Genomic DNA, 15,069 nt, shown 5'->3' on the forward strand with positions numbered 1-15,069 from the left:
ACCATCTCTGGGAATGTAACTGAATATGTGCCTTCTCACCTCCCCCAGAAGAGTTGAGGGCGTCTCCACAGGCCCAGCCGAGCGTCTTCTTAGACTCTGTTTTGACTCTTCTTTCTAGCACAGATAAATGGAAGCTCGGAGTTCTAATCGAATGTCATGGCTACAACTCTTTCACTTAAACTTGGACAAGTTTTAAGTCAGGTGTATATTCTTTGAATGTAGATTTTTAGGTTTTTACCCCATTGTCTTGCTGAGTGATCTGAGTGTTGGGTCCTATGATGGAGCTGTTTGTGGAGCAGGGTCCTCTGAGATCTTACTAGTAACTGTCTCTCTTGTGTGTGTGTGTACCTTTTTTTTTAGGGCCACATCCATGGCATATGGAGGTTCCCAGGCTAGGGGTCAAATTGGAGCTGTAGCCACCGGCCTACGCCAACAGCCACAGCAATGCCAGATCTGAGCCGCATCTGTGACCTACACCACAACTCACGGCAATGCCAGATCCCACTGAGCAATTCTGGGGATCGAACCTGCATCCTCATGGATCCTACTCAGTTTTGTTTTCGCTGAGCTGCGACGGGAACTCCTCCAGTAACTGTCTCTTGAATTCGGTCAGTCTCTGAGCCAGACCCCAGGTTGAGAGTAAGAAGCTTGAGGAGATGCTTTTCGTAGGACTTCTGCAGCTCTTTGTGAAGATGGATACTCAGTACGTTTCAGAACACTCAGCCCTTGATTGCTTTTGCGTTAATTGTATCAGTAGCATAAGGTGGTAGAGAAGGAAGAGCTGGGACTTTGGAGTCAGACAATCTTGGGTGGAAACCTGGCTCTCCACTTATCATCTCCTGACCTTTGGCAAATGTTTAAATATCTCTGGATCGTAGTGTCACCATCTGTAAAATGGAGAAAATAAGCAGGGTGGGGAGGGCTTGGAATAACATATGCAAAGTGCTTTGTTCTTATAATTAGCCATTGATACTGTGGGTGACCCTGATGACTCAGTTTTCACACAGGAGCAACTGATCTTATACTGCAATTAAAAACAAACAAACAAACAAACAAAAAAAAAAACAGGAGTTCCCATCATGGTGCAGAGGTTTCGGGTTCGACCCCTGGCCTTTCTCAGTGGGTTAAGGATCCGGCATTCCGTGAGCTGTGGTGTAGGTTGCAGATGCGGCTCGGATCTGGCATTGCAGTAGCTCTGGTTTAGGCTGGTGGCTACAGCTCTGATTAGACCCCTAGTCTGGGAACCTCCATATGCCACGGGTGTGGACCTAAAAAGGACAAAAAGACAGAAAAGTAAAATAAATAAATAAATAAAAATATAAATTAACCCCCCCCCCCAGCTTTTCAATAACTGAGATGTGCTTCACCCCATGCCCAGGTTTCGGTGTGAATGCCAGCACCACACCTGTGGGGAGACGTGTGATCGCTGTTGTGCAGGGTACAATCAGAGGCGCTGGCAGCCTGCCACGTGGGAGGAGAGCAGTGCCTGCGAAGGTGAGCACTGGGGGCAGGGTGCTGGGAAGTGAAGCCCCACCCACGATCCCCTCCCCTCCATCTGCCGAAGGACTGACCAGGTGTTTCCCCCATGCTCCTGATCCTGTCTGTCTTAGGGACTCAGAACTCCCCATTGCAGTGAATAACTCACAGGATGGGATGTGGGTTTGATCCCTGGCCTCGCTCAGTGGGTTAAGGATGTGGAGTTGCTGCAAGCTGCAGTGTGGGTCCCAGATGTGGCTCAGATCCATTGTTGCTTCGGCTGTAGTGAGGCTGGCAGTTTGGAGCTCCAATTCAACCCCTAGCCTAGAAACTTCCATATGATGCAGGTGCACCGTAAAAAGAAAAAAACAAGCAAACAAAAAAACCCCAGTAACTCACAGAGTGGAGGTAAAATTGCCTCACTCTACATTTGGATATATATATATATATATATATATCTCCATATATGTATGTGTATATATAGATATGAACAAAAATAATGATCATTAATATGTATTAAGCGTTCGCTACATGCAAGGTTTGAACTGAGTGCTTTGACGTGTTGGCCTCTCTTCCTAGCAGTCTAAAATGGGATGCGGCCACTATTAAATTTTAAATCCTTATTTCTTAAGTCGTGATCGTGGATCAGAAGCCTAATTATTTTAAGGACCGAGATCCAGAGAGGTGATGAGATTGACGTCTAAACAGAGAGCTGGAAGCACTGAGGAAATAGAAGTGAGGGGTGCAGGATAGAGGGGACCAGAGGAGGAAGGAAAAAGGAAGAGCATCTGCTTTTAATTATGGGCACAATATAATGTAAGAAAACAGTAATTTTAACAAACAAGCCCTGTGACATCCAATTGAAGATTTTCTTTTAAACTTGTCTTTTTAGAAAGCCACACATTTATCCCAGTGGCCAGAAACATTTTTGTAACTTTTAGTTACTGGCTTTGGAGACGATGGCCTATTTTTTCTCAAAATTCTTAGCCTTTGAAGATGGAGTTGCCTTTTTGAAATGACCAAAAGGTGTTTGGATCCAGGTTTGTTGAGCTAGATGGGTAAGGAAGAATCTGTACTTGAGACTCTTCTGCCAATTAGTCCTTGTAACTTTTTTTTGTCTTTTTTTTTTTTTTTTTTTTTTTTGCTATTTCTTGGGCCGCTCCCGTGGCATATGGAGGTTCCCAGGCTAGGGGTCAAATCAGAGCTGTAGCCACTGGCCTACACCAGAGCCACAGCAACGAGGGATCCGAGCCATGTCTGCAACCTACACCACAGCTCACAGCAACGCCGGATCCTTAACCCACTGAGCAAGGGCAGGGACCGAACCTGCAACCTCATGGTTCCTAGTCGGATTCGTTAACCACTTATCCACGATGGGAACTCCAGTCCTTGTAACTCTTAAGGGGTAAGACCGATGATCTCTGTGACCTACAAGATTACTTAAAATGCTTTTTGGCGAGATTACTTAAAATGCCTTTTTGGTGAGGAGTTCCCACAGTGCTTTGAGAGATGCTGACCCATGGTCAACGCTCAGGTGATCTCTCGGTCCAGAGTGCTGCCTGAATTGCCATTCTTACTTTACAGTCGTAGCTAACAGGTTCCCTCTCAGTGAATTCCCTTTTCCTCACTCCTGGATAATAGGCCTGCAAGATGGAAAAGTCATAACCAGGGTTCCCGTTTCTTCCAGTGCTTTCAGGTATTGGTTTAGGATAACTTGATTGAATAATTATCATCATGTGAACCCTGATATTGGCTGTGTTGTTAGTTTTCCAGGCTAATGGGACCCCTTAGTGCATGATATGCTTTATTCCAACAAATATGACCAATTTTAAATCATTTCCTTTCATAAGTTTTTAACCTTTATATACTTGCCAAGATGGTTAAAAAATTACAAATAGTATATGGAAATCAGACCTGTTAAGATACTTGTTAGATGCTTTCTAGATTCTATTTGAGTTACTGCAATTCAAAATAAAGACTTCTTAAAAAATAACCTATGTAGTAAATATAAATGCTTAGAATTAAAAAAAAAAATCAAGGCACCACTGAGGAAATGAAAATAAAAAAGGGGGAGTTCCCGTCGTGGCGCAGTGGTTAACGAATCCGACTAGGAACCATGAGGTTGGGGATTCCATCCCTGCCCTTGCTCAGTGGGTTAACAATCTGGCGTTGCCGTGAGCTGTGGTGTAGGTCGCAGACTCGGCTCGGATCCTGGATCCTGCGTTGCTGTGGCTCTGGCGTAGGCCGGTGGCTACAGCTCCGATTCGACCCCTAGCCTGGGAACCTCCATATGCCACGGAAGCGGCCCAAAGAAATAGCAAAAAGACAAAAAAAAAAGAAAATAAAAAAAGGCTCAGCTTGTTAAAAACAGGGTAACTTGGAATTCTAACTCAGTTGTCTTCCCCTGTATGTTTATCTGGGGACTTAATCAAAACATCCAATTTCCTGGGAGTTCCTGTTGTGGCTCAGTGGGTTAAGAACCCAACACAGGGTCTGTGAGGATTCAGGTTCAATCCCTGGCTCGCTCAGTGGGTTAAGGATCCAGCATTGCTGCAAGCTGTGGTGTGGGTGCACACATGTGGCTCAGATCTGGTGTTGCCCATGGCCGTGGCATATGCTGGTTGCTGCAGCTCTGATTTGACCCCTAGCCTGGGAACTTCCATATGCCGCAGATGAGGCACTAAAAAGAAAAAATAATAAATAAAAAATTTTTAAGTTTTAAAAAGGCTATGCAAATTCCTAGAAAGACTTGGAAAATTCGATCCAGGTGGGCTGTGGTGAATATATATTTGGCCTAAGAGAGAATGAGAATGTTACTCATGTTAGATCCTTTTCATTTTGGCAATGGTGAAAATCCTAAGTGGGGCTTAAATTAATATATTCTAATTTTGGAAGTGTCACGCATTACTTGTAGGATAAGATGGAAATTATTTTTTAAAGAGTAAAATCATTAATAATTTTACTACCCAAAGAGAACCACTATTAATATTTTAAGTATTTTAGTGGTTGTTTTTTTTTTTAATGTATGCTTTAAATACTCCAGAGAGGAGTTCCTGTTGTGGCTTAATGGAAACGAACCTGATTAACATCCATGAGGACACACATTCGATCCCTGGCCTCGCTCAGTGGGTTAAGGATCCAACATTGCTGTGAGCTGTGGTAGCCACAGATGTGTCTCGGATCTGGTGTTGCTGTGGCTGTGGCGTAGGCCAGCAGCTGCAGCTCTGATTTGACCCCTACTCTGGGAGCCTCCATATGCTGCTGGTGTGGCTCTAAAAAGACCAATAATAATAATAAAAAAGATTGTCTAAATACTCCAGAGATATTATTTATACAGTTTTATATACACATTTTTTTCACTCGATATTTTAAAATATTTTCCCATATTATTAAAAACTCTTTGTTATTTATTTATTTATTTATTGTATTTTTAGGGCCATATCCTTGGCACATGGTAGTTACCAGGCTAAGAGTTGAATTGGAGTTGTATACACCCAACTACGCCACAGCCACAGCAACTTGGGATCCCAGCCTCGTCTGTAACCTACACCACAGCTCACAGCAATGCTGGATCCTTTAATCCACTGAGTGAGGCCAGAGATTGAACCTGCATCCTCATGGATACTAGTCGGGTTTGCTACTACTGAGTGACAACCGCAACTCCCATTGATATCCTTTTTGATGGCACACAGTATTGTCCTTCTCTGGATGCAAGTGTGTCTAAAAAGTGTTTGCTGAGTGGAGGAGTTCCCATTGTGGCGCAGTGGTTAACGAATCCGTCTGGGAACCATGAGGTTGCGGGTTCTGTCCCTGCCCTTGCTCAGTGGGTTAAGGATCCGGCGTTGCTGTGAGCTGTGGTGTAGGTTGCAGACGTGGCTCGGATCCAGCGTTGCTGTGGCTGTGGCTGTGGCATAGGCCGGTGGCTATAACTCCGATTCAACCCCTAGCCTGGGAACCTCCATATGCCATGGGAGCGGCCCAAGAAATAGCAAAAAGACTGAAAAAAAAAAATAAGTGTTTGCCAAGTACATACTTTGTGCCAGGGACTATGCTCTGTTACAAACAAAACACTAGCAGTCCTTGACGTCATAACACTGACAGTCAAGCAAGTATACTGTTGTTTACTTAGCCATTTTCCCTATGCTTAGATGTTGAGATTGTTTCCAATTTATCGCTATTATAGATGGTGATGAGATGAAAGGATTAGAGTATTGACTGGGAGAGTAGGTTTTGCAGTCACAGAAAGACATGTCAGGATTCTTTTCTGCCTCTCTTACTTACAAACTCTTTGCCTCAGCCTCCCCATCTGGTCTGTGCATATAATAGTACCCCCCTTAGAAAGTTATTGTTCAGATGAAATGAGATCATACGCGTAAAATGCTTTTCAAAATGTACCAAGAACTCAGTTACTCTTGGTAGTAAAAGTAATAGTAATACTGTCTTTGTGCATGAAGCTTGATTTTGACTTATCCGAATTTTTTAGCATATTTCTTAATTTTTTAAAAAGCAGAACCATTTCCACTTAATATCAAATGAAAGAAGGTATAAATGGCATATGACTATAGGCTGGCCTTGGTGTAAAAAGCCCTAAAATTTTCCTGTGGGGGTATCCTTGGTGTTCTAGAATAGACTTGATTGTAGCTCATTGAGACGGAATACTCTCTGGGGGAATTTACAAAGGATCTCAGAGTCATGATGGAACACTAACTGAGAATGCTCTTTTCTTAGCCTGCAACTGCCATGGCCATGCCATCGATTGTTACTATGATCCAGATGTTGAGAGGCAGCAGGCAAGCTTGAACATTCAAGGCATCTATGCAGGTGGAGGGGTCTGCATTAATTGTCAGGTGAGGCACAATTTTTTGTCTTTTTAAAAATTTTTATTTAGGGTTCTTTTTTCTTTTTTGAAGATTCTTTCTTCTATTTAGTTGATTTACAGTATTCTGTCAATTTCTACTGTGCAGTAAAGTGACCCAGTCATACATATATGTGTGTGTGTATATATATATATATTCTTTTTCTCACATTATCCTCCATCATGTTCCATCCCAAGTGACTAGATGTTGCCAGTGCTATACAGCAGGATCTCATTTCCTGTCTATGCGAAATGCAATAGTTTGCATGTATTTACACCAGACTCTCAGTCCATCCCACTCCCTCCCCCTCTCCCTTGGTAACCACAAGTCTGTTCTCCAAGTCCATGAGTTTATTTTCTGTGGAAAGGTTCATTTGTGCTGTATATTGGATTACAGATATAAGTAATATCATATGGTATTTGTCTTTCTCTTTCTGACTTACTTCACTTAGTATGAGTCTCTAGTTCCATCCACATTGCTGCAAATGGCATTATTTTGTTCTTTTTTATGGCTTAGTAGTATTCCATCGTGTATATATACCACATCTTTTTTTTAATTACTCAATGAATTTATTACATTTATAGTTGTACAATGATTATCACAATCCAATTTTATAGCATTTCCATCCCACAACCCCAGTGCATTCCCCCACCCCCGAACTGTCTCCTTTGGAAACCATAAGTTTTTCAAAGTCAGTGTCTGTTCTGCAAAGAAGTTCATTGTGTCCTTTCTTCAGATTCCACATGTTAGTGATAGCATTTGATGTTGGTGTCTCATTGTCTGACTGACTTCACTTAGCATGATAATTTCTAGGTCCATCCATGTTGATAAAAATGTCCTTATTTCGTTCCTTTTAATGGCTGAGTAATATTCCATTGTGTCCTTTTTAATGGCTGGGTAGTATTCCATTGTATATATGTACCACATCTTCTGGATCCAATCGTCTATCGGTGGACATTTAGGTTGTTTCCATGTCTTAGCTATTGCAAATAGTGCTGCAATGAACATTGGAGTACATGTATCTTTTCAAGTCATGGTTTTCTCTGGATAGATGCCCAGGATTGGGATTGCTGGATCAAATGGTGGTTCTATTTTTAGTTTTCTAAGGAATCTCTGTACTGTTTTCCAAAGTGGTTGCACCAATTTACAATCTCACCAACCGTGTAATATGGTTCTTTTTTCTCTACACCCTCTCCAGCACTTATTGTTTGTCGACTTTTTGATGATGGCCATTCTGGCTAGTGTAAGGTGGTACCTCATAGTGTTTTTGATTTACGATTTGCATTTCTCTAATAATGAGTGATGTTTCACATCTTTTCATGTGTTTTTTGGCCATCTGTATGTCTTTGGAGAATTGTCTGTTTAGATCTTCTGCCCATTTTTTGATGGAGTTGTTTGTTTTTTTTGGTATTGAGCAGTAGGAGGTGTTTATAAATTTTAGAGATTAATCCCTTGTCAGTTGATTCATTTGCAAAGATTTTCTCCCATTCTGTGGGTTGTCTTTTCATTTTGCTTAGGATTTCCTTCACTGTGCAGAAACTTTTAAGTTTAATTAAGCCCCATTTGTTCATGTTTGTTTTTACTGTCATTACTCTAAGAGGTGGATCTGAGAAGATGTTGCTGTCATTTATGTTAGGAGAGTGTTTGGCCTGTTTTCCTCTAAGACTTTTGTAGTGTCTGGTCTTATATCTAGGTCTTTAATAAATTTTGGGTTTATTTTTGTGTATGGTGTTAGGGAGTGTTGTAATTTCATTCTTTTCCATGTGGCTGCCCAGTTTTCCCAGCACCGTTTATTGAACAGGCTGTTTTTTCTTCATTGTATATTCTTGCCTCCTTTGTCAGAGATTAGTTGGCTGTAGGTGCGTGGGTTTAATTCTGGGCTTTCTATCCTGTTCCACTGACCTATATTTCTGTCTTTGTGCCAGTACCATATGGTTTTGATGACTGTTGCTTTGTAGTATAGTCTGAAGTGAGGGAGCCTGATTCCTCCAGCTCCATTTTTTCCTTTTCAGGGTGTCTTTGGCTATTCTGGGTCTTTTGTGCTTCCAAACAAACTTTAAAATATTTTGTTTGAGTTCTGTGAAGAATGTCCTTTGTAATTTGATAGGGATTGCATTGAATCTGTAGATGGCCTTGAGTGGTATAGTCATTTTGATAATATTGACTCTTCCAATCCAAGAGCATGGTATGTCTTTCCATCTATTTGTGTTGAATTTGATTTCTTTCATCAGTGTCTTATAGTTTTCAGAGTACAGGTCTTTTGTCTCTTTAGGTAGATTTACTCCTAGGTATTTTATTCTTTTGGATGTGAGGGTAAATGGGATTGCTTCCCTAATTTCTCCTTATGATCTTTCATTGTTAGTATATAGAAATGCTATTGATTTTCTGTGTATTAATTTTGCATCCTGCAACTTTGCCAAATTCACTGATGAGCTCTAACAGATTTCTGGCAGAGTCTTTAGGATTCTCTAGGTATAGTATCATGTCATCTACAAATAGGGATAGTTTTACTTCTTCCTTTCCAATTTGGATTCCTTTTATTTCTTTTACTTCTCTGATTACTGTGGCTAGGACTTCCAAAACTATGTTGAAGAGTAGTGGTGAGAGCAGACATCCTTGTCTTGTTCCTGATCTCAGTGGGAATTCTTGCAGCTTTTCACCATTGAGAATGGTGTTCGCTGTGGGTTTGTCATATATGGCCTTTATTATGTTGAGGTAGGTTCCCATTATGTCCACTTTCTGAAGGGTTTTTATCAGAAATAGGTGTTGGATTTTGTCAAAGGCTTTTTCTGCATCTATTGAGAGGATCATATGGTTTTTATTCTTCAGTTTGTTAATGTGGTGTATCACACTGATGGATTTGCGGATATTGAAGAACCCTTGCATCCCTGGGATAAATCCCACTTGATCGTGACGTACATTCCTTTTAATATATTGTTGGATGCAGTTTGCTAGTATTTTGTTGAGGATTTTTGCATCTATGTTCATCAGTGAAATAGGCCTGTAGTTTTCTTTTTTTGTGGTATCTTTGTCTGGTTTTGGTATCAGAGTGATGGTGGCCTCATTAAATGAGTTTGGGAGTATCCCTTCTTCTGCAATTTTTTGGAAATAGTTCCAGAAGGAGATGTGTTAACTCTTCTCTAAATGTTTGATAGAATTCGCCTGTGAAGCCATCTGGTCCTGGACTTTTGTTTGTTGGAAGTTTTTTAATCGGAGTTTCAATTTCAGCACTTGTGATTGGTCCATTCATCTTTTCTGTTTCATCTTGGTTTAGTCTTGGAAGATTGTGCCTTTCTAAGAATTTGTCCATTTCTTCTAGGTTTTCCGTTTTATTGGCGTATAGTTGCATATAGTAGTCTCTTATGATCATTTGTATTTCTGTGATATCTGTTGTTACTTCTCCTTTTTCACTTCTAATTTTATTGATTTGAGTCCCCTCTCTTTTTTTCATGGTGAGTCTGGCTAAGGGTTTATCAATTTTGTTGATCTTTTCAAAGAACCAGCTTTTCGTTTCATTGATCTTTTCTATGGTTTTCTTTGTTTCAATTTCATTGATTTCTGCTCTGATCTTTATGATTTCTTTCCTTCTACTAACTTAAGGTCTTGTCTGTTCTTCTTTCTCAAGATGCTTTAGATATAAAGTTAGCTTGTTTATTTGAGCTTTTTCTTTTTTTTTTAAATATAGGATCACAGTTTTCTTTCTTTTTTTTTTAATTTTTATTTTTTGGTCTTTTTGCCATTTCTTGGGCTGCTCACGTGGCATGTGGAGTTTCCCAGGCTAGGGGTCTAATCCGAGCTGTAGCTACCAGCCTACGCCAGAGCCACAGCAACTCGGTATCCAAGCCACATCTGCAACCTACACCATAGCTTGTGGCAACGCCGGATTGTTAACCCACTGAGCAAGGGCAGGGACCGAACCCGCAACCTCATGGTTCCTAGTCAGATTCGTTAACCACTGCGCCATGACAGGAACTCCTATTTGAGCTTTTTCTTGTTTCCTGAGGTGGGCTTGTATTGCTATAAACTTTCCTCTTTGAATGGCTTTTGCTGCATCCCATAGGTTTTGGAGTGTTGTGTCTTTGTTGTCATTTGCTTCTAGGTATTTTTAAATTTCCTCTTTGATTTCTTCAGTGATCTATTGGTTGTTTAGTAGCATGTTGTTTAGTTTCCATGTGTTTGTGTTTTTTGCAGTTTTTTCCTTGTTGTTGATGTCCAGTTGTATAGCATTGTAGACGAAAAAGATGCTTGATAATGATTTCAATTTTCTTAAAGTTAGTGAGGTTTGATTTGCAGCCCAGGATGTGATCAGTCTTAGAGAATGTTCCATGTGCACTTGAGAAGAATGTGTATTCTGTTGCTTTTGGATGGAATGTCCTATAAATATCTATTAAGTCCATCTGGTCTAATGCTTCATTCAGAGCCTGTGTTTCCTTGTTGATTTTCTATCTAGATGATCTGTCCATTGCTGTAAGTGGGGTGTTAACATCCCCCACTATTATTGTGTTGTTGTTGATTTGTCCTTTTAAGGTTGTTAGCAGTTGCCATATATTATGGTGAACCTATGTTGGGTGTGTAGATATTTAAAATTGCTATATCTTCTTCTTGGATTGATCCTTTGATCATTATGTAGTGACCTTCCTTGTCCCTTAAAATATTCTTCATTTTAAAGTCTATTTTGTCTGATATGAGTATTGCTACTCCAGCTTTCTTTTGATCCCTGTTTGCATGGAATATTTTCTTCCATGCTCTCACTTTCAATTTGTTTGTATCCCTAGAAGTGAAGTGGGTCTCTTGAAGATAGCATATATATGAGTCTTGTTTTTGTATCCATTTGGCCAGTCTATGTCTTTTGGTTGGGGTGTTTAGTCCATTAACATGTAAGGTAATTATTGGTATGTATGTTCTTATTGCCATTTTATTAATTGCTTTGGATTTGTTTTTGTTGCTCTTTTTTCTTCCCTTCTTCTCTTGTTCTCTCCTCTTGTGGTTTGATGACTATTTTTAGTGTTGTATTTGAGTTGATTTTTCCTATTTGTGTATCAATTGTAGATTTTTGGTTTGCAATTATTCTGAAGTTTTGATATAAGATTCTAATATATATGAGATTGTTTTAAGTTGTTGGTCTCTTAATTGCAAGTTCATCTCCAAGTGTCCTGCATTTGTACCCTCCTCTTCTCACAATTTCTGATTTTGGTGGCATAATTGTGCATGGATGATTTCATTTCTTTACTGTATAGATACCTTTATTGCTGAGCCTTGTCATTTGTGGTATTTTTGTTTCTGGTTGTTGCCTTTTCTTTTCTGTCTAGAGAATTCCTTTAGTATTTGTCGTAAAGCTGAATTCTCTTAGCTTTTGCCTATTGTGAAGCTTTTGATTTCTCCTTCAAATCTGAATGAGAGCCTTGCTGGGTCAAGTAATCTTGGTTGGAGGTTTTTTCCTTTCATCACGTTAAGTATATCATGCTACTCCCTTCTGGCCTGCAGAGTTTCTGCTGAAAAATCTGCTGATAACCTTATCGGGGTTCCCTTGTATATTATTTGTTTCTTTTCCCTAGCTTCTTTCAAGATTTTCTCTTTGTCTTTAATTTTGGTCAGTTTGATTCATATGTGTCTCAGGGTATTCCTCCTTGGGTTTATTTTATATGGTACTCATTGTGCTTCCTGGATTTGAGCGAGTGCTTCCTTTCCCATGTTAGGAAAGCTTGTGGCTATTATCTTTTCAAATATTTTTTCTGTCCCTTTCTCTCTCTCCATCCTTCTGGCACCCATATAATGCAGATGTTGGTACATTTAACGTCCCAGAGTTCTCTGAGAACTTCATTTATTTTCAATCTTTTTTCTCTTTTCTGTTCCACATCTGTGATTTCCACTAATCTGTCCTCCACCTCTCTTATTTGTTCTTCTGCCTCCTGTATTCTGCTGTTGGCTGCTTCTAATGAATTTTTTATTTCAGTTATTGTATTTTTGCATCTCTTCTTGTTTAAGTGTTATATCTTGTATCTCTTTGCTCAGTGTTTCCTGTAAATTATCCATCTTTGCCTCCAGTTTACTTCCATCTTTGCATCATCTTGAGCATCAGTCTTTTTCCTGGAGGCTGAGAATTTCCTGATCACTTAGCTGATTTTCTGGGGTTTTTCCTTTCTCCCTCATCTGAGTTATAGTTCTCTGTCTTTTCATTTTTATAGGTTTTTGGTGTGGTGACCTTTTTATAGATAATAGAGTTGTAGCCTCTCTTACTTCTGGTGTCTTCCCCCCTGTGGCTGAAGTTGGTATGGGGGCTTGCTGTAGGCTTCCTGATGGGAGGGACTGATGCCTGTCCACTGGTAGGTGAGGCTGATTCCTATCCCTCTAGTGGGTGGGGCTTTGTCTCTGGGGGTGATTAGAGCTGGCTGTGTGCCTGGGGGTCTTTAGGCAGCCTGTTTACTCATGGGCATGGCTCTGACCCCACCTGGATTGTTGTTTGGCCCGGGGCTTCTCAGTGCTGATGGGTGGGGCCATATTTTCCCAAAATGGCCACCTCCAGAGAAAGGCACACTGCTGAATATTCCCGAGAGCTTTGCCTTCAATGTCCTTCTCTCACAACAAGCCACATTCACCCCTGTTTTCCCAGGATGTCCTCCAAGAATTGCAGTCAGGTTAGACCCAGATTCCCATGGAGACTTTGCTTTGCTCTCGGACCCAGTGTACGTGAAAGTCTGTGTGCGCCTTTTAAGAACGGGGTCTCTGTTTCTCACAGTCCCGTGGAGCTCTTGTGCACAAGCTGCACTGGCCTTCAATACCAGATGCTCCAGGGGCTCTTTCTCCCAGTGCCAGATCCCCACACTTGGGAGTTTGATGTGGGTCTTGGAACTCTCACTCCCGTAGGTAAGTCTCTGTGAAGCAGTTACGTTCCAGTCTGTGGGGCTTCCCACCCAGGAGGTATGGGGTTGCTTATATCACATGATAACCCCTCCTACCTCTTGATTTGGCCTCCTCTTTGTCTTCTGGAGTAGGATATCTTTTTGAAAGTTTCTGGTCCATTTGGTTGAAGATGCTCAGCATTTGGTTGTAAATTTTGTTGTTTTTAGGAGAGAAGTTGAGCTCCAGTCCTTCTATTCTGCCATCTTAATCCCATCTCCTATACCATGTCTTCTTAATCCATTCATCTGTCAATGGACATTTAATTTAGGTTGTTCCCATGTCTTGGCTTTTGTGAATAGTGCTGCAGTGAACATACTTGTGCATGTATTTTTTTTCAGTGAAAGTCTTGTCTGGATGTATGCCTACGGGTGGTATTGCTGGGTCATATGGTAGTTCTATATTTGGTTTTCTGAGGTACCTCTATTCTGTTTTCCATAGTGGTTGTACCAATTTACATTCCCACCAAAAATGTAGGAGAGTTCCCTTTTTTGCACACCCTCTCCAGCATTTGTTGTTTGTAGAATTATTAATGAGGGTCATTCTGACCAGTGTGAGGTGGTACCTCATTGTTGTTTTGTTTTTCATTGCTCTAATAATTAGTGATGTTGAGCATTTTTTCATGTGCTTATTGGCCACCTGTATATCTCTTTGGAGAAATATCTATTCAGGTCTTTTGGCCATTTTTCAATTGCGTTGTTGGGTTTTTTTGCTGTCGAGTTAAGTTGTATGAGGCACTATTTAAATCAAAGTGAGTGTGTCATCATAGGAAATGAACATTCAGTAAGCCCTGCTCTAAAAAGATGTCAGGAAAGTGACTTGCAATCGAAAGGATGTTCTGACACCATTTCTTCCTATGGTACACAAAAAGTCTGGTTAACTGGATGTAATTTAGAGATTGTAGGGAAAATGGACTCAGGCACATTTGCCTGAACTCTGTTGATTAGGTTGTTCATTTAGGTCTTTGCCTAACTGGAGGGAAGAATTTCTGGTTGTCATCCTGACTGCTATTGTCTTATAGTAGAAAGGCTGTAAGATAGGAGGGCAAATCAAACTTCAGTGCTGATGCTAAATCCTATTTTCAAATGGATTCTGAACATAGACTCAGGGAGGAAGTGCATCATGATCAGCTAATGATGTCTGCTATTGACACCAAACAGGAAACACTGATTTTTTTCTTCCCTTTGTAGGATGATTGGGTTCACTGGAATTTAGCTAAGAGGAGGTATGGCAGAGGAAGGTACATGCATATCTGCCTTGAGATAGTCATTAAGAATTACATGAAAGTTCCCACTGTGGCTCAGCAGTAACCAACCCTACTAGTATCCATGAGGATGTGGGTTCAATCCCTGGCCCTGCTCAGTGGGTTAATGCTCTAGTGTTGCTGTGAGCTGTGGTATAGATCACAGATATGGCTTAGATCTGGCATTGCTGTGGCTATGGTGTAGGCTGGCAGCCACAGCTCTGATTGGAGCCCTGGCCTGAGAAATTCCATATGCTGCAGGGGTGGCACTAAAAAAGCCAAAAAAAAAAAAAGAATTATATAAAATGTTCATGAGTTTGGTCTATATTGTCACTCTGTCTTGTGTGCTTTTAGAGTGGTATTTTGTTAATGTTGCCATTAAGGAGGCACTCTTTACATGAAATGCCCATTTATATGGAACCAAGGCTACAAACCCTTAGAGAGACCCACCATTCTCGTTCCATCAATTTTATGTTATCTGTCCTCACAGTTAATTAAAATACAAGTCAATGTTAAGTCATGGCTTTGTTACAAGTCCCAGGGTTTCATGCGTAAGTGAAAGATCCTGGGATCTTCTGCTACGCATTACAAGCCCCT

The 15,069-nt window shown here is 40.7% G+C and overlaps 1 protein-coding gene across 1 annotated transcript in view; it reads left to right on the forward strand.

Annotated features, from left to right (window-relative positions):
- LAMA3 (laminin subunit alpha 3) overlaps nucleotides 1-15,069 on the forward strand; it is a 254,743-nt gene that overhangs the window by 68,111 nt on the left and 171,563 nt on the right. Inside the window, exons 7-8 of the mRNA XM_047793935.1 lie at nucleotides 1,379-1,494; nucleotides 6,205-6,323. Of these exons, the coding sequence (XP_047649891.1) occupies nucleotides 1,379-1,494; nucleotides 6,205-6,323 (235 nt within the window). The remainder of the gene's footprint in view (nucleotides 1-1,378; nucleotides 1,495-6,204; nucleotides 6,324-15,069) is intronic.

The sequence above is a fragment of the Phacochoerus africanus genome, chromosome 8, assembly GCF_016906955.1.
Source record: "Phacochoerus africanus isolate WHEZ1 chromosome 8, ROS_Pafr_v1, whole genome shotgun sequence".
NCBI classification, from domain to species: Eukaryota; Metazoa; Chordata; class Mammalia; order Artiodactyla; family Suidae; genus Phacochoerus; species Phacochoerus africanus.